The sequence below is a fragment of the Drosophila mauritiana genome, chromosome X (genome assembly GCF_004382145.1).
Source record: "Drosophila mauritiana strain mau12 chromosome X, ASM438214v1, whole genome shotgun sequence".
NCBI lineage: Eukaryota > Metazoa > Arthropoda > Insecta > Diptera > Drosophilidae > Drosophila > Drosophila mauritiana.
The window spans coordinates 8,821,007-8,845,584 of NC_046672.1; the positions used below are offsets into that span (position 1 = coordinate 8,821,007).

General features: G+C 40.1%; 1 protein-coding gene across 3 annotated transcripts; it reads left to right on the plus strand.

Annotated features, from left to right (window-relative positions):
- Window positions 1-136: 136 nt before the first annotated feature.
- On the plus strand, window positions 137-24,513 carry LOC117146713 (moesin/ezrin/radixin homolog 1). Of its 3 annotated transcripts, none has more exons than XM_033313133.1 (7): window positions 137-261; window positions 17,673-17,781; window positions 21,171-21,350; window positions 22,017-22,783; window positions 22,991-23,387; window positions 23,485-23,697; window positions 23,765-24,513. In XM_033313133.1, exons 2-7 carry the CDS (start codon window positions 17,767-17,769, stop codon window positions 23,927-23,929), a joined length of 1,737 nt encoding a protein of 578 aa, XP_033169024.1. In that variant the 5' UTR covers window positions 137-261; window positions 17,673-17,766; the 3' UTR covers window positions 23,930-24,513. The 3 variants fall into 3 exon arrangements, with proteins under 3 accessions (XP_033169024.1, XP_033169023.1, XP_033169025.1); XM_033313132.1 differs by lacking the exon at window positions 137-261 and adding an exon at window positions 6,532-6,779; XM_033313134.1 differs by lacking the exon at window positions 137-261 and adding an exon at window positions 6,532-6,779 and having other exon boundaries at window positions 22,991-23,378.
- The last annotated feature ends 65 nt before the right edge of the window (window positions 24,514-24,578 follow it).

The following is a 24,578-nucleotide window of genomic DNA, read 5'->3' on the forward strand; positions in this document are numbered from 1 at the left end:
AATATATAATAAAAAATCGAGTTTTTAAAACTGTGCAAACAGTGGCAACGCTTGGCTTGAAGATTAACACGGCGCTGCCAGATCGACCATTTGCGAAGCGGCAACCTTGCACGCGATAGTATCGATTAAGGTTCCATCTCCTTTTGTTTTTCGTTTTGGCTCTTTTTTTGCGTTTATTTGATTTTTCCTTTCGTTTGCGAAGCAACAGGAAAACAAAGAAAGCACCCGAAAAACACGCGGCAATTGGATAAGAAACGAAATGTAAGTGGAAACCGAAATAAAACTACGAAATTCCAAGACACAAGATAAAAGCGCAACAAGCGCACACACACACACACTGGCACGCGGCTCTCTTTCACACACACACGCATACTTCCACACACCGGCAAAAGTTGAGCGTTGGAAAAAAAACGGTTTTTATTGTCCGCTTTTTTTTTATTCGTGTTGCGATTTGCTTAACGACGAGAACTCAATTTTTTTACGTGTGTGTGCAAAAATAAAACTAAAAGGAAAACCTACGAAAAAGCCAGGAAAATAATAAAAACAGAAGTTTTCCTTTTGCCGGCAAGCAAAAACAAAAAGTGCTCTGCATGTGTGTGTGTGAGTTTTGCATACTTTAACTGTCTTCTTTTCATAATTTGTACGCTAAATAATAAGTAAGAATTGTGAAACAAGCGACGAAAGAGTGTAAAGCAAACGCTGAAATACCGGTATGTGGCAGTGTGTGTGCGAAAGAGAGGGGAAGAGTGATTGGAGTGTGAGTCATTAACCGGCATTAAAAAACAGCTAAAATAAATAGCCGCTTTTCAAATTAAATGTCAATACAACAAAGTTACAAATGAGTAGTAAATTCATTTAGCTTGCCTCCCTCTCGCACACACACTAAAAGCCTCTGAAAGTCGGTTAAATAGCGTTAGAGCGAGAAAGCGCTAGAATTTTGGGAGTGAATTTTTAATTTTTCGGGCATCTGCTCAAAGTCAAAATGCGTGTGCGATTGGGTGTGTGTGTGTGTTTAAAGCGTGTGAAAATTGCAGCCGCCACTCCAACCACCGTTTTTCCCAAAGTTTTTCACCTTTGTCTCGCCCTTGTCTACTCCCCTTCGCTCCATCCCTTTCGCACACTTATCCCATTAGCATGAAGTCGCATTTTCCAGTTAGAATATCGCGCTTCCAGTTGGAACTGCGTTAGGCGCTTTTTCTTCCAACCAGATTAACTGGCGATCGGAGATGGCTACTAAGGTAGCTAGAAAATAGCTGGTATATTTTGCAAAAACAAAAATGAAACTGTTTATTCCAGATGTATTTGTAATTTTTAAATAGCATTTATGATAACAGAAATAAATATTTTTATGTGTTATATCATTTAAAAGTATTTTTATTGGCTCAAATAATCATAGGACTATATATAACTTGTGTGCGTGCAGTCACGTTTTGTGGACCCTTCACTACTCTGATATCATGACTAACTGGGGATCCACAGCTCATCGCTATCGAAGCCGTTTGATGGCCCGTTTTTAATACGGGTTCGAAGAGCTGTTAGAATTTCCTCTGCCACTTCCCCCCCTCGTATCTATAACGTGCTTGATTATTTATTATTATTGAACCGGGACACTTTAAGGCTGTTTTCATGCCTCTTCGATTCCGATGTCTGCTTTCTTTTGTGATTTGTCACATAAACTGACTCAGCCGATTTGTACCATGGGTAAGATGGCAGATTCAAGATCAGCTGCACATTGAAAATACATAAAAAGCTACGAAAAAAAATTGATTTTCAAATCATTAATGAAAATATGTAAAATTGGAAATGAAAAGTGTGATCTCTTAATAACTAGCCGTATATTGATTATATACCTTTGCTCTTTATCGGCGTCTCTCTCTTCTTCTCACATTCTCACTCCAATTTGTAACGGTTTTGTGTGGCACTGAGAAAGCGACAAAGTTGTCAGCTTCTTCATTTCTCAAATGAATGCTGTTCAATGCGCCGAAACAAGTTGCTGGGAATCGATCGAGTCCAACAAGCAGGCATAGAAATTTGCATGCTCCAGCTAATGCGACTAACGAATACCCCACAATTGGCTTAACCATCAATAATCCAATAGCAATGGAAAAAGTTGGTTCATATGATAAAGAGTATATAATGTTTAGAAGCAGTTCGAATAAATGATTAACCACTGGGTGGGCAATATACCCCTGATACCCATTAAACCCACTGGCGTAACTAGGCTAACGACTGTCTCGCTCGCACCCACACACAGCCATTGGCAGCGGATGCTGTCCGCCTTATTTTTTGTTTACACTCCTCTCTTTCTGGCACTTGGATTTGCTGCGCGGCCATTCATTATTTGATTTATAGTTTGGAAAATGGTCAACTCTTTCTCCATGAGCTCAATTAGCACATTTGTAGTTGACTGGAAATGTGTGTGTCTGTTTTTTTTCTACGTTTGCATATTTTTTGATGCGCTCACAAAATGAAATAAGAGAAAAATCGTTGAACACGAAAGTAAAACCGGTTTCAGCCCGCCTGTGTTGCCATTTTGGTTAGTAGCCTCTCCTCCTTTGCCAACCTCCTTTCTCGATTCGCCCAGGCAGGTAAAAAGCACCCAAACTTTTGGATCTAAAGATGGTAGCGTGAGGATCTTGGAGATCAGCAAATGAATCACTGAGTGAATCATGCAGTTGGGAGCATAACAGACTCGTTTTATTGCCTAATGATTTACTTTTAATGATTGACTGGATTGTTTAGAATGTTCGAGTTTAAAGTCTAATAACGGGTATGAGTAAGTCACTTAAGTGCTCAATCGGTGTAGAACCGATTTATAACCGATGCGTTGTAGAACCGATTCATAACCGATACGTTGTACGTGTTACAGAACCGATTCGTTTTAAATCCGATTCAGCAAAAGCTGATTAATGCATTACACGAATTTGCAATTCGAGATCCACGTGACATAGTTGACTGACTTTTCCATCCCTAAATGGCACCCACAATTGTCTGGCTGGGGCTTTTTGTTGTTGTATGTTTTTGTTTTTGGGGATTGGGAATGGCTGTTGGCCGTGTTTCGGGCCATGGATTTTGACATTGAATACACAAAATTTGCAACGAACACAAAAGGCGAAATGCGCGCGAGACACCGAAAGCGCCTGACGTCATGGTTGCGTCTGTTTATACCTATTTATTCACGAAAACAGAAGGGCACATACAGAATTGCCATCGAGGTACAGCGATCTTTGAGTACTACAGAAAATTTCAGGAAATTAAAGGACATCTGAGGATATAAATTATACAAAACTTGGGAATTATTGTATATAAAAAACCTATTGAAATATGTTAGATTCCTTTTAAATAAATGATGTAGTGTTGAATAATATCGAAAATTCCATTTCTCGGTTACTTACTGTCTCTTAAAACATTTGCTTATTTTTGCAATTCGCTTGCAGTTTTTTTTTTAGCTGTCTGCGAACTTGAAATTTTGCGATAAAAGGAAAGGATCTCCCCTCTCTTTCCATCCACTCGCTGCCCGTCTCTTTCACCAAATCTCCCGCTCTCTGGAAATGCTCTCTTCTGTTTGCTCAGGCGTCGGCTTTTCATTTTTCGTTCATTTATTTATTTTCCTCTCCATTTTTTTTGGTTTTTTTTTTGGGTGCAACAAGTGTGCGGCGCTTTGTTGTTTTTGTACCGTTTTTTATGTTAATTAACCAAAACGAGTTGTTGTTCGTGTGTTTGCTATGCTTGACTAGTTAAGCGCGTAGAGAGCAAAAGAGATGGAGAGAGAGCGAACGAAAGAGAGAGGAAGAAAGATCATTACGTAATGGGGAAAACGTTGCTTTCAAATTCTCCAGTGTTGCCACCCTATCAAATTGACACTTGTTACGCTTCGCGATCTTGAATGGCGACCCCTTTTTAACCCTTTTCCTTAGCTTATCTAAAAATTTAAATTCAACTTTTATTTATGAAAATTTCAAAAGTTTTCCTAATCACCTTTTTAGTGGTCGAATTGGCAATACTGGTTGTTAAGCCGCGTGACTCGTTTTTGTTTTTTTTGACCGCACATAAAATTCAAATTTTTGTTGTTTGTTTACCGATCATCTTGCATTCTCTCGCTTTTATTTCTCTCCGTTTGCATTTCGTTTTGACTCCTTCTTTTGGCCTTACTCATTTGAATTCGGGCGCTTGATACGTGCACTTTTCGCAGCAATCGCTTCGAGAGAAGAGAGCAAGGAGTTGGGTAGGGAGAGATGAAGTGACCGAAAGAGAGAGTCAAAAGAGAGTAGACTTTTCTCTAGAAACCATGATGCCTTTTAATAAATCATAGTTTTCCAAGTGAGTAATTTTAACCCGCCCTTCACCCAATTATCCAAAGGCAGCGGCGCGAGAAAAATTAATAAATGCAATGAGTCAGAAGAGAATGCTGCGAGAAAAGTCTGAAGAATAAGATAAATACGGGAGGACCGGATATTCACTGGGTCATTCAAAGATGGTAGTTTCAGAACTTGGTGGGAAATCTCGGGATCTGCAACAGCTAGACCACTCATTTTTGGGATGACAACTGGTGCGGTCATCCGCTTTAATTTCTTCATTTTAAAATTTATACCACTCACCAAAAACTCGGGATCATGCAGAATGTTCTTTCATAGTTAAGTACCATTGAGAAGAGTATCTGTTAGTTGAAAGCTCCCACTTTGGCGTTCTGGATAGTTGTATTTTACTGCCGGCGACCTCCGGACCTCTCGCACTCCATTTAAGCATTTTCATATCTTATCTTTTTCTTTTTCACTTGCACAACACTGCGTGGGCTTTTACTTTTCTTCTTCGCGTCTCTGTTGCTTTTTTGTGTGTTGTTTAAGTGCTTTTGAAAGTGAAAGAGGCCTCGGAAAATAAAAATATAAATAAAAAAAGACCATCAAGGAGTTGTCGCTTTTGTTAACACTGAGAAAAGTCTGAGAAAGAATTCTGGAAGGTTCATAGCCGTTTCTCATTGTTGATCAGTTAAAGATTTTAGGAGTGATTCATTAACATTCTGAGCAGTTTACTGATGGGATTAGCCATATAAAGATAAGGAGTAATTCAACCCCTTTTGTAATCGCTTTTATTGTTTTTGTGAGGCTTACTAATTTCGTTCAGTAAAACGATCTTAGGGATAAGATTGATTATAAATAGCATTTCATTTCGCTGAACATTTTCCTTTTAAGTCATTGTGAACGTTGGTTAAATTTTTTTCCTTATTTTATTTTGCTTACGCGCCAACTTGAGTGATAACACAAACTTATGTTTGTACAGTTTTGCCGTATTTGGTGCTTCGTTTTATCAATTCTCACGTTGATAAACTATTTTTATTTTTTGTCAAGCATGTTTCGCGTTTCAGGAACTACGTAATGTCTAATTTTGGTTCTGAGAGCATTGCTGATATCCCAAAAATGAAGATGATAGAATGGATAGCATTTTAATGAAGGCTGTTGGCGCATACTATTGGTCTGAGTAATCAAATCATAAATACCGTTTAAGAATTTATTATTTTTTTTTTACTAATTTTTTCAAAAACATCGATAGTGCGTTTCAGAGAGACCCCATCGATAGCATTATCGATTATTCTGTAAAGTTCTTATATCCGCCCACTTGAGGGTTCACTGTACTCGGCTAAGCCCTGGAGTGTGTTATTGGCGATATGCTCATATCGCACTTCTCTGTAGGTTTGTAAGTACATATGTTGGTTGGCATGTAGGCTTGCGATCGCCGGAATGTTGGAACCAAGGTCTTGACGTCTGATATCGGTTACACTTGGTACTCGGGAACGCGATCCGCTGGCTCTGACTCGATGTTTGCCAACTTCTTAGCACTGCTTACAGTTCTATTTCCATTTCTATTGCGTGGGATCGACTTACTATATCATGAAAGCGACGTTACCCAGGCGGTCAGTGTCGCAGATTGCAACAATGAACGTGTGGATCCGCAACACAATGCAACCATTACGGGGTTCTTTCAATAACCTGTAGCCCAAGTGACCTGAATTGATTACGAGAGTTGATAATGTTCTCAGAGTGGCTTTACTGGAATTATGTTTTGTATACCTTAAATATCACCATCCTTAAGTCTGCAGACCTATTTCTAAGTAATTATTGTGAACAAACACAGAATAGTAGAGTTCTCTGTATTTGACTTTCCAATTAAAATGTTGTTCTTTAGTAATCAAAGTGCTCCCACTGTGGGGTATGCATGATTTTTAATTTTATCTCAATCTTTTCCATATAATTTATGTAAATTTAAAAATACATTTGTATTTTTTATTTAAAAATAAATCTAGTTGATAGTAATTTCTGCCAGTGCAAGGGAGCACATTTCACATTTTACAGGGTATTCCGCAGTCGAACAAAGCTCTACGCTTTGCTGCTGCTGAGCCATTATAAAATTTTGCTCAACTTGCTTACGCAGGCAGAGGTGGCGAGAGAGAAGAGAGCAGAGAGAAGAGAGAAGAGAGAGCCGCAACGCCGCTGCCGGCAGCGACGCGGCAGCCAAGCGCGGCTGCGAAAAAACTGAGACAGTCGCGACGGCGCGCTCGTTTCAAACAGACGTTACTTTCTCTCTCTGAGCAGTCACTGATTACCGTTGTGTGCGTTGTGCCGCTGTTGCTAATGCTGTTGTTATTGTTGTCGTTGTGATACACACACTCTCTCTCCTTGTCGCTCCCGCAATTTTTGACGTTTTTTTTCGTGTGTTCTTTAGTGTTGATCCAACGCGAGGAAGAAGAAGAATCGTGAAGCAAGAAGAAGCGAAAACAAACTGCGGTTGGTATTCTCAACATTCAAACACAAGTTTTTTTTAAGTCCAAAAACTAAAGTTAAGCGCACCTGCACACAGGTGTGCGTGCGTATGTGTGTGTGTGTGTGAAGCTGTGTCTTTCGCGCGCCTGTGTGAGTGTCGGTGTGTGTGTGTGCCAGTGTGAGTGACCAGAGGTGGACAGTCAACGGCTTTTCTAAATTGACATACTTTCTAAAAGGCAGCAACAAAAGCGCAGAGAAGCAGCAAAATCTCTGACCAGCAGCTAAAGCGTCAGCAAGTACAGTGATAACTAGACAAAGGCGATGCCAGTGTGATGAATTTAAGAACATTTATGCCTTCAAGAATATCGAATTAAATGATGTTTTTTTGAGCCTGTAACACTTGGGGTTTCTTATAAAAGCCGGTTACATCCTTTTTGTTTTGAGGCAATTTACGCATAAGTAGCAATGTAAGTAGAGTCCGCCAAGAGATGGGCATCACTGTAGTGCCACACACACATGGCAGCGGGTTAACACCCCATCCACATCTCCCCATCCGCCTCCCCTTTTGGCACCCCGCTCATAAGCAAGTTGGAAGACTGGTGGACAGTGTAAATGACCAAAACCAAGACCAAAACCGAAACTAACTGCTATTTGCGATGGCGGAAAGTCGGAAAAGTCGACAGGAAAGAGATCCAACCGCCTCTATATGTGGATTGTCGTGAAATGCAATCGATGCCAAATTAGTGGTAAAAATGGAAGTCCATCGGGGGGAACAACTTCCTCTTGCATAAGGTTGTTTTACCGAGAAATCGATGGGAGGAGTGGGGATGCCTACATAATTGGCCATTACACGAATCGATTATGATGTTTTCGAAATCGTTTTCAAATCATTCAGCCAGGGACTAGGAAGCAGACTTTGACTTGAAGATTTTTCAAACTTGATATCCCAATATTGTAGTATTCAGTTGGCAGCAATAGTATTCAAATAACACTACAAAAGCTATTATTATTGCATTAAAACCATCTCAATTCCATGATGGGTCTATTTTTATGGGAGGTGTGGTGGTTGAAAGGAGGGGGGGGGGGGGGGGGATGCCCCTGACATGCGATGATCGCTGGCAACTTGCGCGCGTGTCTCAATGCATTTAAATTCGCTTTTTAATTTCTCAAATGATAGACTAGTGCACATTAACGTACATTTTCAGCATTTTATTAAGCCATTTTTTATTTTTCGGAGTTTGCTTTTGCCACTCTGTGTGTGTTTGTGTGTGTATATAAATGAAATGTTTTATCAGGTGCATAAGCTTACTTTTATCTACACCCGACCGCTGACCGCGTGCTCAAAAGTTGAAATACAGTCGTTGTCCAATACTTAAAAACGCCGTATTTGAGGTCATTTTGAATGGGCTATTTGTTAGATAAAAATATTTGGACTTCTTCGTACCCATAGTTTGTATATCTAATAAAATTATGCCTAACTCAAACTACAAATTGCTGCATTTCTTAGCGAAGCATGTATTTTTTTTTAGTAACTAATTGCATTGTGAATAGTTAGTTGACTGCAAAGTCAAAACTCGTTTAGCAAATCCACCTGAAATCCAAAGGCCACCTGTTGAGTGATAATGGTAGATTTGAGCTGGAGGAAAAGCGGTTTGTTTGCTGTCTAGCTGGCTTTTTCACTTGGCGGGTGGAGGGAGGGAGCGGGTGATGAAGGAGGAGGCGGAGGGCGAGATCATTGGCCATCCATAGTTGGCCGCATTGCTAAAATTCCGCAGCTTTCTTTTGTTGTCGCTCAGCCTCTAAAAGTTGTTAATTTTGGTTTGTTTTTCTACTGGCCGCACCCAAGTTAAATTTAAATAGCCAACTGAATGGTAGAATTCACTGTGCTCTCAGCTCAGTGAAGGTCAGCTAACTGGAGAAGAGAGTTCTAAAAACAATTTGATGACGCTTCATTGATTTTCAATAACTTCAACTCATTTGCATTATAAGCCCGAAAAATGTGAAATCAAAAAACAACAAACATTCGCGTTTGTAGTTCTCATTAGCACGAAATTCATGCTGAAAATGTCAAAAAGTTGGGGTGAAAAATAAAGAACAGGTTGATTAGGGTATTAATGGGTTGTCTTAAGCATAAAGCTATATTAATTGAAATATTTCTGATATCTTGATAAAACTGAAGGAGAAACTGAATTTAGAAACATTTAAATTGCCATTGAAGCCTCGTTTATCCAAAAAATATCTCCAAGATAGAATTATATCTTAAAGATGCGGATTTTCGCGTGCAGGGTAGTCGCTGCTTCTTAACCCCTTACTGCCGTGTTTTCGAGTTGTTCTCTTTGCTGTTCACAAAGTGCTCACATATTCAAAAAACTGAAAGACAAGCTTAGGCAGCATCTGCTTCTTCTTCTTCTGCTTTTCATACCTCGTCGTCTTTTGTTTTTTTTCCCCCGTTTGTGTTTTTTATTATTACGTCTTTTTTGCTGAACTTCGAATACTTCAATTACATGTGCCCCTGTGTGCGAGGGTTTTGTCTGGTTGCTGGGCATGTATGGGCACGTTTCCACGTACGACGAAGGTGAGGAGGCGTGGCAGGGGGCGGGCCTTATAGGGGGTATACCTGAAAGATCGCCAGACATATTGCACTCGAGCTTCAAGTTAAACGACGACGTCGACTGCGACAGCGAAGCTTTCGTGTTGCGTCAAAGTTCAAGGTGTAAAATTTGTTGCTATTAAAAATACGATAAATTTCTCATGGTGCACACTGCAAACAATTGTAGTTGTTATTTTTGGTAGTATGCCACTTGTATATTAAATTTTCAGAATATTTCACGATATTATTGACTTTTCCAACACCAATTTGCAAGTTTATGATGAGTTAAATTTAAAACACGATTAAAAGAGTTTTTTCCATGCTGTGTGTGTTTGAGTTACCTGCGATAATAGCTTTATGTGCTGCCTTTTTTGAAATTGTTTAAACCTGAGCTCACTCGCCGTCATCGTCAAAGTCAATATCAATACAGACAGAGTGAACCTCATAATCGTCATCATTGGCGGCTTTATCATTGAGACTGGCGCACAGTTAAAAATAGTGAATTATTAATTGAAGAAATGACTAATTGTGCAATTGATTGTTTGCTTTGCTCTTTGATTTGTTTTTGCTTCTACCACACTCGATTTCAATTTGCCAAGGCAAAAATGCGGTTGTGGGACTGCGTCGAATCAAATTTAACGCCAATTGAAATATCTATGACTCAGGTGTCGGGTGGTGTCAAGATTTTACCAAGAAACGCAACCAATTGAGGGAAACCTAAAGGTGAAACAAAGTGTTGTGGGTAAAAATTAAATGCAAATATAAGTGAGAAGCAAAGATAATTGAGTCTCATGTGGCACTTATGCACACATATTTTTTTTGGCACTGAAAATAATTGGGAATGAAGAAGTGAAGGTGAAACATTGAATATTTCGAACTCTATTTACGAACACTGGTGTTCAATTCGATTTTTGTAAATGTAGCGAATGCCACATGCATTTTAATTAAAAAAGATACTATTAGATTAGAAAAATTGTTTAATAGGTTGAAAAATCTAATGGCTTCTATGTATGCATTTAGAAATGTGCACCTAAACGTATTATTTTCTATTATCGGATGATTATCTAACAACGGATGTGCTGCAATTAATCAACACTTCCGCACCTAAGCTCTTTACAACACTGCTGCACACACCTGCATTGTCACCTGAGCCCTGTGTGTGAGTGTGTGTGTGTTTACCTTGTCATTGAGCTATCCTCCGTCTCGGTCGCACTTCCCTCGGTTTTTTTTTTATCGAAATGTAATCATCTCCAGCGGCGACTTGGAAAACAAAAAGTAGAAAAATTTAGTTGCCATGGCTGTTTGTTTTACTTTTTAATGTTGTTTTAATGGCAGCTGTGTGTGTGTGATGCTGAGTGCGACTGTTTGCCCGTGTGCACATTTTCATTAACGCTTATTTGTTAATGGCCTGTGTGTTTTTTCTGGGTTTTTTCTCCTTCGTGCTTTGCGGACTGCATATAAATCACTCTGGAAAAATATTGGTCAATGGGGAATTGGGCACTTTGATGTATTTCTGGCAGCTTTGTCATCAATTTATAACCATCAGAATTCTAGAATTTATATACTCTAAAAAAGGTATACATTTAGTACGGCAATAGTTTTGTTAAAATACTTCAAAACAATTAAAATAAAAATGTAAACAAATATTAAATATTTGTTAAATAACACTTGACTAATAAATTGAGTCACCTAATTTGCATAATGATGGAATGTGAGTCATTTGTTAACCAAAATAAATGGCAATCAAATTTACGGAAAGTCGGCTATCGAAGCATTTTTTGCAACTGACTCACTAAACCAGGTTAAATTAATCGCTTGACTCAGAGATTAGAAATTTCTATGAATTTATTAGTTTCGTATTTAATTTTTCCGTTTACTGTACACTTTTTCTTTTTTTTTGTTATCTCATTGTCGGCAAACTAATAAAGTCAAGACAACAATTGAAGTTGGGGCTGCTGCACATTAACGTATGCATAACCTCAAAACCCAATGTCACGCATATTATTTACTCCTCAGCCTTTAGTGGCTGTCTCCATCTATCTGTACCTCCATATCATCGCTATCGCTATAGCTATTGTTTGCAATATTTGCACGAGTGTTTGAGTCTCGAGCTGCGGAGCCGAAATCAACTGGAATAAACTGAAATGAAATGAAATTAGCTAACAAGCCAAGCCAAGTCGAGCCGAGCCGATCCAGCGACAGTCTCGTTGTCAGTCATAAATAAGTTGCAAATAATATGCGGACGACGGACATAAAAATAACTAATGGCAGATGGAGCCATCCACCTGTCGCCCCTCTCTATCTATTAGCTGGTTTGGTTGCATCATAAACCACCATGCCTCGTCGCACAGTGCATGCAAATTGTCAGCGTTTCATAACACTCCACGCACTATCTATCTATCTGTATATATGGCGAAAAAGAAACCGAAAATGAAACCCCTTTATCCATCCCAACCATTTGACAATTGTCGAGCATATTGTCTTTCAAATAATAATGGCCGAACTGCAAACGAAGGCATTAGCCATGGCAAATAGTCGTAAATGGCACAGAGCAACAAGTGGGCGCAGCTTTGGCCTAATAAAAATAAAACACAGGCAACGGGGCGGATGAGTAACGTGTTAGCATACTCGTGCGGTGACTGTACCTGATTTTCGGGTACATGATCAAGTACCTACCTGAGTGTACCCCCTGTTGAAGAATCTCTGAGTGTTTTGTTGCCTGGTAACTGGTTAGTTATTTGTTTATTTTGTGACTGGTAGTTTGGGAATTTAGCGATGAATAATAATCCATTTGTAACTTGTGGAATGTCAAGTGCTCACTGTTACAGGTTTTGTAGCCCGATAATTGTGGTACTTTAAAATTTGTTGCGGCTAATTGACACTTTTACCACTTGTTGGCTAATTTGTTTATTTTTAAAACCAATTTTGTGTTTATATTTGGCATAATAGCTTTTGTTTTGATAATTTGTTTGTGTCAATACTTAAGTCTTGTATTCATCTCAAAGAGTGAGTGTTGGTAAACGTTTTATGTTTATGTCATTTCCAGAATCTTTTGAGTTGGATAATTCAGTTCTAAAGGAAATTTCTTGATAGCTGTCCCTGCAAAAAACCGTAAATGATAATCGGCGTTTGGAAATCCTTTTTATTGTGCCATGTGCCAAACAACCTGTTATTTATCAATTTCGATTCGATGAGGTTGATTATTGCTGATGATGTCTTGTCAACATGCGACACAATTGTGTATGTCTGAGGCTCCATTCAATTTTTTATTTGCCCATTTTTCATAGTGTTTATTTTGTTGCTATTTTTCTGTTTTTTTTTTTTTTGTTTGTGTGGGCTAATGACATGATATCCCCCCACTCTTATCAGGAGTTGGTTCCGTTTTGGGTCTCTATTTGCCAATTCCTAATTGTTTTCCCCCTCAATTTTTCCGCACCGCTCTTGTCTAGCCGTTTTTTCTGTTCGGTGAGGCAAATAAAATATTTTTAGGCCAATTGCCCTGCGTATAAGAGTGCGAGTGTGTTTGTGAAGTTAGATAAGATATGCACATGATTTCATTGTAAACGTTGTTGGGTCGCTATGAGTCGCTGTTGTTACCGCAAGCGGAAGTGGCTTTGACAACATCAACTTGATTTTATTACCATTTTTACCAGTTTATTCTACGTGTTGTAAAACACACACGACAAAGAGCACAAATCGTGTGCACTTTAATTTGATTGCCTTGGCTTGGCAGAAGCCGAAAGTCATTAACCAATTTCTTTGATCCAACACAACTCACGTACTTTGTACATTATGCACTAAAGCAGATGAATAAAATCAGAGGTTTAGGAATGCATTTTGATTGGTGTACGTGTGACGGGAATTACTTTGTTCGATACTGGCTAAATAACTTATGTACTTACTAACTATTATTAAAATAAATCCAAATAATATTTTATGATGGTACACATTCAAAAGTGTTTGAACAATGACATATTCGAATTCGAACGTGCTCAATGTCCGGCTCCATAATAATTGGTATCGTTCGTCGGCCAGTGCTGATAAGCTCCCATGTCCCTTATGTAATTTGACCCAATTAAGATTATCGATTCGAATAACAATGAAAATTTCAGGGTTGCCCCATACACACACCACACAAGCACAATTCGATATGAATTAGCATTGGCATATTACTTCGCGCAAAAACTTTCCATTGATTGACTTGTCGCATTCAGTTGCCTTCCCCGAAAATCGGGGGCCAAATTTGTCAGCTAGATAAACCAACAATCCAACAAATGGCCGACCATGTATCTGTTTGCGTGTGTTTTGCATGCGATACGTTGACAATTGACAAAAACAATTAACGGCAATCTATCCATCAAATAGTGGGTGGGGATTGGGTGGTTGGCTGGTTGCATAACGGTGCTTGGCCTCATGGAGTGGAAACAGCTCATCATCCAATGGACGATAGTCATGCATTACCTTGATCTCGGGGAGTAGTTAACATTAAAACTGAAACCGAGATTAAGTTTAAATAACCGACAGATTTTTATTGAAAATGTTGGCGTTCGCTCACCAATTCCAGTGTTGGTAAACTCTTTTGCAAACACCGTAGTCATTCGTTCATTAATAATCCCCAATAAAGTAGCAAAGCAAATAAATCCCCCAAACAAAAGAACTAATTGTTCTTATGAGTTGGCAGTTTCAAAAAAAAAAAAAAGGGGGAAACTAAAAAAACAGACATGACAGAAAGCCATGGACAGTGGGCCTCGTGGGCACGGACAGTGGGACGAAACAGTCGGGGGAAACGTGTGTGGCTAATGTATTTGCGTGCTGTGTTAATTGTGGCATCGCTGATGTTTTCATTTCCCCCTTCGTGAGGTGTCTCATTTTCCGCCCCCTATACCCTGTAATTCCCGCCTTTGGGGACTTCCATGTGGGCTTTTGTTATTATTGTTCCTTTTGCCCGCTGTCATATATTTTCTTTACGTGCGCGAGTTTGTTTGCTCTTTGCTATCTAGAACATTTAAGCCTAATTTGCTTCATTAAATCGTCACATTTGTTATTATGTCTTCTGTCTCATTTTTGTTGTAGTTGAATTGTTCACATTTTTTACTTTTCGTTTCTGGAGGCCAAATTGACGTCAAGTTGATGGGTTCCAGCTTTGGACAAGGGTATACTAGTTTTAGAGCACTAGTCCCACCATAAACTGTGATTACGTATCAGAAATTTTATGAGGGATTTTATGGTATATATCGGTTAACAAACTTTGATAAGAGCACTGAACGTATTACTAATGAAATATTGCGAGCGAAGAATGTAAGTATACCCCAAACTTGGGGTTTAATTTGCGAGGTATCTGTTATTTCAGACCCTACAATGTTGTTCTTTTAATTCTTTTTCAAGAGAAACTGCCGCCAAGTTGATGAATTGCTTTGTTCCCTGCTCTATTTGTTTGCTGGAGCTGTTTTAGCATTTAATGAACAGCTGTGAGGGCTTAAATTAATGAGTAGACCTAAAACTAAATTCTAATGTAATTTGGAATTGCCTGCTGCGTCTCGATTTGTGTTTACTCGCTTTGTTTTGCCGCCCATTTCGAAATCCATTCATAAAACAGTGCTGCGTATATATCCTATATAGTTTACTTGGTCAGTTTGCTTTGGCTGATCGCTTGATTGCCTTCGGTTGCGCATTTAATGATTGGGGAGGGAAAATCAACTCGCCATGGATAATTGTTGAAATTAAAAGTGCTCTCCGCCGGGCAGACATCATTTTATTTAAAGCTCATTATTATGGGATTTTTTTTATTTTGAGAAACGTGAAGAAAAGTAAAAGCGACAAGTTGCGGGAGGAGTGCGCTTCTTTTCCCCCTTTTGACTTCGTTTTATTTGATGGATCTTAAAATGCGTTGCGCATACGCAATAACAGTTTTTCCCTCTCATTAAGTGTGTGGTGTGTGTTTGCTTGTGTATTATATTTTTTTTTATTCCGTGTGGTTCCGGTGGTCAAACAATAAACGTGATTTTTGCCGTCTCTACTTTGACTCGATTTTTCAACATTTTGGTTTGGTTTTTTGTTCAACTCATTAATGCAGTTAATGGATATTAAACATAAACAAAACAATGCTCTCTATACAAGGGGGATTCTCTACAGCTCGTCTCCGAAAAGGGAAACTTATGTTATGTAAACTGATGTTTTTAAACTGAGTTAATGATTGTGGGAAGAGTCCAAGAATAATGACTGCAAGTCTATTCATAACAATTGTGATACGATTTTGGTAGCAATCCAATTTCATAGTATTTAAATAATAAATAAAATCTTAAATATGCAACTAGCCGGTTGAAGTATAATAAAAACACGTTTTAACACATGAAAAACAGCTAAAAAAAAGAGTAATTTAGACGTGAGTGTGGCTGTTACACCGGCTTTTGAATTAAAGTTGTAAACGTTTTTCTGTATAAATTACAGATAAATTTGCCAAATCATTTCCGCCACAGCGGCAAACGATCAAAGTAGTGTGTAGTTCGTATTATGTACCTTTGCGAGAGCAAGAGCTTTGGGAAAAAAATCTAAATTAAATAAAATAAAATCGCAATCAGAGGAAGTGACGCTGTGCGTTCTACTCATTCATAAAGGCAAAAAAGCTGAAATGTGCAAAAAGAAAGAAGGCAGAGAAAAAGAGGCAGGATGCACTTAATTACCGATTCTGATTCAGTTGGCGACGCGATTGCGCTCGATTCAGATATCAGGCGAAAGGAAATCGAGGGCGTTGATTAGCAGAGTCAACAGAGCCAAAAACTCGAATAAAAAAGAAACCAACCGACCACCGACCACCGACCCATTCACCACAAACACCAAGCACACAGAAGCATGAGCTCATTCCATTTTTCGAGGAGCCCTCTTCAAGTTCACGCAGTGGCGATAATAAATGTGGCATGATGTCATAATTTGTGCAAACCGAACCACATTCAACTCGAATAATATTTTTAACCAAAAACCGGAGCGGAGGAGCGAGGGGTCGCCATCCCAAGGGATCCAGCAAACGATACTCTAGGAGATAGCTAATGGCCATTTGGTTAAATAATAGACGTGTTCAGATGCGACAAGTCGGAAAAATTCAAAAGAGTCTAGCTTAAATTGATCGAAATTATCGATATTTATCGATACGATACTTTCTATACCAGTGTTGAGTAGTTTTATTAGTACTTTACCTACCAAATTGTACAGCCAAACTGATGTAGCCAACATATATAGAGTATCTAAAAGAACAAATATCTTTTGCAGCTAATGATTATTTATTTGCATTTCCTGAGAAATATCCAACGTCAGAGAACAGAAGATACGTGGAAAAAGCAAAGCCGAAGCAAAACTATTTCGATTCCATTGACGTCATCGCTTGTCACGTGAACCGCCGAACTCGCTGCCCCCTGACCCCGTCACCTTCCCCTCGAGGGGGGAAGCAGTCAGTTCAAATGTCAATTGTGTCAAATTTAATTGGATATTCATACTTGGGGCGGTCGGCAGCCTTCCATGCTCTCAAAATAGCTAGCTTTTCGCCATTCGTTAATGTAAATATCAAGTGCACACCAAATGGGGAAGCAAACACTTTGCTTTAAAGCCAAATTATGGCTGACAAATTTGTGAAGAGCAAACTTTTAGACTTGAACCTTAAGTGTTTGGTTCCACGCAGTGGAAAAAAGTTAATTATCAAATGTAAACATGCCTACTTCCAAAGTCAAAGATCGTTTGCCCAGCATATGTAATTCTTAGTTATTTTCTAGCTATGGATGAGACTCAGTTACTGCTTTAAACTGCATTATAGCACACTATTCCAAATGAATCATGTACCATATAATTTATTGACTGGTTGTGTATTTATTCTGGTGAATCAGACTTTGTCCATCTATAAACACGACCATTTCCGTTTGGCCATTAGGAAGTTATCCAGCTGAGATACACTATATCAATTAAGTTACCAGCGACGTATAAATATGGACACCAATGTGTATCTGTATCTGAATCTGAATCTCAATGTTTATGGTGCTCAGTCGGTTGCAGTTTGTTGTCAAACTGCCAGGTGAAATCATAAATACTTATAAATCTATACCAGATATAAGCACATGGTTGCGCTGCGATATATGTTAGTTGGTTTCTATTATTATATCTGTGTGTTTGCAAATTATACTAAGAGTGGCAATTGTGCAAGAAATTTTGCATTCACAACGTGATCTTTCGATTTGCAACTAAAACACAACGCACGCTAGATAATCAACATATAGTGCTAAATTGCTGCTAAATAAGTGGAATGTGAATTTAATTGAATATTTTTTATTTCTTATATTTTGCAGATTGCAGCACAAAAACAATAAAGTGTGAAGACGATAATATCCTGGAAAGCAAACATTTCGCTTCGATAAGTACGACAAGACAAGAAGCTACAAAATGTCTCCAAAAGCGGTAAGTTAGCTATAATATATAAATAATAAATAATTAGTACTGATTAGACAGCATTATAATATGGCCGAAATATTCCATTATAATGGTAACCATATATCACTGAAAGAAAGAAACCTCAAACGATTCTGATAAAACGAATGTTTTGCACTAGTCTAGTAAATTATTAGAGATTAGTTATTAAATCACAACGAAAAGGTTGTCAGCTATCAGCTATCGGAAATTGTGTTCTTATCAAGAGAGCACTTGAACTACAATTGTCGTCAATTGCGGAGTTGGGATCGCATCTTTTAATAATCGAACTTTTTTTTTTGGCGAAGACGTCATATTGGCGCAACTGTTGACGTTGGTAATTGTATTTGATTCTTGGACATTTGCCAAATATATTTCATCATCATCATCAGATACACGGACGTGGAAGAAAAGTGGATTAGAAGTGTACGTCATTGATATGACATATGAGTAGACCGTTATTTCATACCCCGACATTTGCCAATTTCTTTTTGACATGTTGTGATTTCTTTTTGGCAAACGTCAAAAGTTCTTATCAACCAGGAATGGTCTAATGACATTTTTGCGGCAACTTAAATGTTTGATGGATGTATTGTGTTATAGGTTCATCATCACAATCACGTGATTGAGTGATTTAATAATACAATTTGCATGATTGAAAGGTGATGTTTGCTCGAACTTTAAGAAGCCGTTTCCCTTTTAGGGAAATTTCTCTGGCCAGTGCAGTCGTCGCTGCACATCGTGCTTGAATGGTTTCTCCATAACTTTCCCTTTTTTCGCTATAGTTTTTCTCATCCATAGCTAGATGTTTATTGGTGTGTTTGAATAGCTTGATATCTGAGGGGGGAGGGGAGGGGGTTAATTGCTATTTGAGGCCCGAAGCGGCACCAATAAAACAGAATTGACAGCCAACGCGTCGTATGATTGACGCTGATTTGTTTGCCTACCTTGGGGCGGCGTTTCTACACAGCGCAGGCCAAATGAATAGTGGCCAAACTAAGTATTAGCTAACTAATCAACTAATTCAAGCAATAATTCATTCATAGAGAATTGCTTGTGCCTTGACTTATATATATTTTTTAAAATGTATTTTACCATATCGCACTATTTGCTTGACCCCCATTGCATTCACATACTCCTCTCGTTCTGGAGACCTATTTGACCTCTGGTCAGTTCTTTTTTATGGTCGCGGCTGTCCAATTTTAGATGCATAATTAACATGCAATTTATATTAACTTGACAACGAATGACTCGTACAAAAAAATTTCCCATTTTCTTGGGCAGAAATTAAGTTCACTTTTGTTGTGTTCCCTTGGCTTTTCTTTTGCGTTCTGCCGTCGTCGCTTTCCCATTTTTTTTTTTTTTTTTCTTCTTCTACCATTTATTTTCCTTTTGCGCTTGCCTTTCTTCCCATTTGGCGACTTAAAAACGTGCCGTGACTTTTCCATTTTCCTCAGTTGCCGCTGGACAACAGAATCGAATCGTCGCCTTGCCGCTTTTATTAAACGTCGTGTCGCGTTGCTCGCTTGGTTTTCCCGCTGGAGTGTGCTCCTCAAGAATATATATTTCCCAGCCGGAGATTTGCATTGAAAAGGCGCAATAATTCAAAAGCTACTGCGCAACCCGTTTTCGGTGCCCAAAATGGTCGTCGTCTCCGACAGTCGCGTCCGTTTGCCGCGTTACGGCGGAGTCAGCGTCAAACGGAAAACGGTACGGATTTTCCACGCTTTTCCTCCTGAGCTGGAAAAGCGCTTCCCCCTTTCCTTTTTTTTTTATTTAATGTGCTGCACTTTTGTGGTTTCAAGTCAAAAACAAATTTTTTTTTGAAAAACTGGTTATTATGCTCCCAACTTCCGCTGTTGTTTTTCATTCTCGGCGGCCAGGGAAAAAAAAACAAAAAAAAAAAACAGAAACCACGGTGGTTGCATTAACCCAAAAACGTTAATTGGATTTAAATGAAAAACGTTTTCAATTTCCTAACATTGTGTCACGTTTGATTTGCATTCAGCAGCAGAAAGCGAAAACAAAACAATGAGCCCTCGGACTGAAAAGCCAAACACAATGATGAAATTTGCGTCAGGGGAAGTCAAAAATTTGGAATTTTGGGTCTACACATTGTTTTTTCCATGCCCTGAAAATAGTAACAAAAAAAAAAAAAAAAAAAACAAGCGGATTTCCAAAGGGTTATTAAAATGCAGCTGGTTCAATTAATCTTAAAAGATAATGATTAGGAAATTAAAAAGTTTAAAGGTATAGGAACTGATTTAACTTCTTAGCAACGTATATTTAAATATAGTAAAGCAATATTTAAAACAAATGGTTTTTAAGTAAGGCTTTCATTTGTTGGCCATGTGGCAAAATAACGATCTGAATAGTTAGTTATATAGGATGCATATTAACCCCCAACTCTGATCTATGATCGCAGTTACTTTGACCCAAATTGGGCGATTGCGCAATGGCAAGCTGCAGTTAGTACAGTTGGTATGTCCGCCGTTGGGTGGCAATGTGGGTGGAATTTCCCTCGCTTTTCCGCCATTTCACATGGGAAGTTGGTCAAGTGACACGCGCAGTGGGATAGATAGCGCCATAGCTGCCTCTCTCTCGCTTGTATAACCGCCGATTACCACTGACTGGCCATCCGGTCTGGATTCCCACACACACACACACACACACCTCACACCCTGTGTTTTCCCCACTTGCTTCCACTATCTAGAGCTGCTGGTCATTTCCAGCTTGTTGCTATTGTCATGCCTGATTGATTTTTGCTTTGCTGTTCTCCAAGCGTGATTTTTCACTGCGGCCCGCTTTCATTTTCCCTCTTTCTCTTCATTTTCCCCCCATTTTCCAACCATTTTTCAAGCATTTTTCACCCATTCGAAACGTGTGTGTGTGCGTTTAAGTCGAAAGCCCGACTTATGCAAGTCGTGGCAATCGAATCCAATCCTCCAAAGCGAAACGGGAGCTCTTGGCACGTGCCCTGCTCACATGTCGGTCCGTTCCAATCCCGTTAATCCATCGACCCCTAAACAAATCGTGGGGATTCCCCTCTGCACGCCACGTTCCTCGTCAATTTTTCTATTTTTTTTTTTCATTTTGGCTTGCCAAAGGTGTTTGTTTGCCCAGCTGGAATGTATTTTATTCCACGATCTAGTTAGCTTTCCATGTCATGGATGGCACTTTTAACTTAAAAATGCAGCAAAAGAAACAAAGAAGTTACACTTAATCAATAAAACATTCTGTTAAAATGATTCATTCGTTTCAATCGGCATTCTTTACATTCTAAAGGCAAAGCATTGTTCTTTTAGATAATTAAATTTAAAGAATTTAATTGAAATTCCTCGAAAACGTAGTAAGCATTGTTCTATCTCCGCTAATTTCAGCTAAATGTGCGCGTCACGACAATGGACGCGGAACTGGAGTTCGCCATCCAGTCGACGACGACGGGCAAACAATTGTTCGACCAGGTGGTGAAGACGATCGGCCTGCGAGAGGTTTGGTTCTTTGGACTCCAGTACACCGACTCCAAGGGCGACTCCACATGGATCAAGCTGTACAAAAAGGTAAATTTGCTTCAAATATAATAATAAAATTAGTGTTAAACTCAAAGGAATATACTTAGAATATTTACTAAGATTGCATGTACATAATATTTATAAATGTAATGTATGGTATATAATAATATAGCCCGAATCGCCGGCCATAAAGACCATAAAATATTTAAAGCGTGTGAAGAAGTATGTGGACAAAAAGACAGCCGACAGCAATGGAGTAAATCATTCAGAGACGAGCGAAGAGGATGACGACGCCGATGATATGGTGGGCAGTGATCGAGAACATATATAGTGTATATGCCAATCCAGCGAACCAAAAAGTCCCAGCTAGATCGTAAACCGAAAATATCCTGTAAAATGCCAATTGTAATATAGATTTATCGCCTCGCCTCCGAATCCTTAGCTTAAGTTAATTTAACTAACTAACTTTGATTAACTAATAAATACAATCTCTGTATATGATTTAATGCTGCACCACAACAAACAGACTGGATCAATGCCGTTTTCGACATGGGTAACACTCAGACGCATGCACTTTCTATGAAATTATGTTTATTATTTAATTATTGAAAATCGGGAAAACCAAACGTTTAATTTCGTATACAAATCCATTTGCAGTTCGTAAACTCTACCGTGTATTCGCATCTAATACATACATGTTTTTCCTTTCGACAGGTGATGAACCAGGACGTGAAGAAGGAGAACCCCTTGCAGTTTAGGTTCCGTGCCAAATTCTATCCCGAGGATGTGGCCGAGGAGCTGATCCAGGACATTACCCTGCGTCTGTTCTACCTGCAGGTGAAGAATGCCATACTGACCGACGAGATCTACTGTCCGCCAGAGACATCCGTGCTGCTCGCCTCGTACGCCGTCCAGGCGCGTCATGGTGACCACAATAAGACCACCCACACAGCCGGCTTCCTGGCCAACGATCGCCTGCTGCCGCAGCGCGTCATCGACCAGCACAAGATGTCCAAGGACGAGTGGGAGCAGTCGATCATGACCTGGTGGCAGGAGCACCGCAGCATGCTGCGCGAGGATGCCATGATGGAGTATCTGAAGATCGCCCAGGATCTGGAGATGTACGGCGTCAACTACTTTGAGATCCGCAACAAGAAGGGCACGGATCTTTGGCTGGGCGTGGACGCACTGGGTCTGAACATTTACGAGCAGGACGACAGGTTGACGCCCAAGATTGGTTTCCCGTGGTCCGAGATTCGCAACATTTCGTTCTCGGAGAAGAAGTTCATCATCAAGCCGATCGACAAGAAAGCCCCGGACTTTATGTTCTTTGCGCCACGTGTCCGCATCAACAAGCGCATCCTGGCCCTCTGCATGGGCAACCACGAGCTGTACATGCGCCGCCGCAAGCCGGACACAATCGATGTGCAGCAGATGAAGGCGCAGGCGCGCGAGGAGAAGAATGCCAAACAGCAGGAACGGTTAGTACGGATTTGTAGTCTTGTCTGTAGTATGTATGTAGTATGCCTGTATGATTGAATCAAAACTTTGGGAATTTCACGATACAACGTTTCAATGAACCGAAACATAATGATTCAAACATATCATTTCCATGACTCTGATTCATGCAGGGCTGTAATCTGCAAGCAATCCCCTTCTTACATTCGGTGTTCTTCCGTTTTTTGCAGTGAGAAGCTGCAGCTGGCGCTGGCCGCACGCGAACGTGCTGAAAAGAAGCAGCAGGAGTACGAGGATCGGCTAAAGCAGATGCAGGAGGACATGGAGCGTTCGCAGCGCGACCTGCTTGAGGCGCAGGACATGATCCGCCGGCTGGAGGAGCAGCTGAAGCAGCTGCAGGCCGCCAAGGATGAGCTGGAGCTGCGCCAGAAGGAGCTGCAGGCGATGCTGCAGCGCCTCGAGGAGGCCAAGAACATGGAGGCCGTCGAGAAGCTGAAGCTCGAGGAGGAGATCATGGCCAAGCAGATGGAGGTGCAGCGCATCCAGGACGAGGTCAACGCCAAGGACGAGGAGACAAAGCGTCTGCAGGACGAAGTGGAAGACGCCCGACGCAAGCAGGTCATTGCGGTATACTTTTTACTATTTGTTGGCACCGAAAACCAACGAATATAGTCTTGATACCATTCTGTGTCCAACTTCATACTGAACATTGTCGTTTTTGTAGGCCGAAGCCGCTGCCGCTCTGCTGGCCGCGTCGACAACGCCGCAGCACCACCACGTGGCCGAGGATGAGAACGAGAACGAGGAGGAGCTGACGAACGGCGACGCCGGTGGCGATGTGTCGCGCGACCTGGACACCGACGAGCATATCAAGGACCCCATCGAGGACAGACGCACGCTGGCCGAGCGCAACGAGCGCTTGCACGATCAGCTCAAGGTGGGTTCGAAATCGAGTCCCTTGAGGATCTCCCTAACTAACAATATCAATTTGATCTATATTCTAGGCTCTGAAACAAGATCTGGCGCAGTCTCGCGACGAGACGAAAGAGACGGCAAACGATAAGATCCATCGCGAGAACGTTCGCCAGGGACGTGACAAGTACAAGACGCTCCGCGAGATCCGCAAGGGCAACACAAAGCGTCGCGTCGATCAGTTCGAGAACATGTAAAGCTATTGCCTTTCGGACGGGCCGGATCAGAGATCGATAGTGCGAGAGAGATGGAGAGGGAGCGTTGTCTCCAGAAAGAAAAAGAAAAAGATATAACTACAGCATAATAATGATGATGATAACGAAGATGATGATGATGATGATGAAGAAGCAACAAATATAATTCCGGTCGCTGGCACAGCCTATTGCTACTATCCCCCCAGCGACGACCCTTTTCCACCCATAAGAACTTCCTGCCTCCTAAGTGAATTGAAATGAAATCTACACTTTGTTTGACCGCCGTTTTGTCTCGCAGCTTTTGTATAGAAGAATCAAGAAGCAAGAAAAAAAATAAAAATATAAATCAATGGAAAACAATTCAGCCAGACACAAAACACACTCATCCATATGAATAACATGAGAAACGGTTGGGAAGAAGGACCACATCTATATGGACAATCAGCAAATGAAAGGATCAAGCTATCGGAAAATATGTCTAAATCCAAGCAGAAGCAATAGAAAATATACATTTCTCCTTTTCCCAATGGATTCATAGAGAAAACGGAACGAATAGTAATAGATATTGAAAAGCAACAATTAAACAACAACAACAACAACAAGAACAGCTACTACAACAAAACAAACAACTATTTGCATTTTCCCCCGTTAT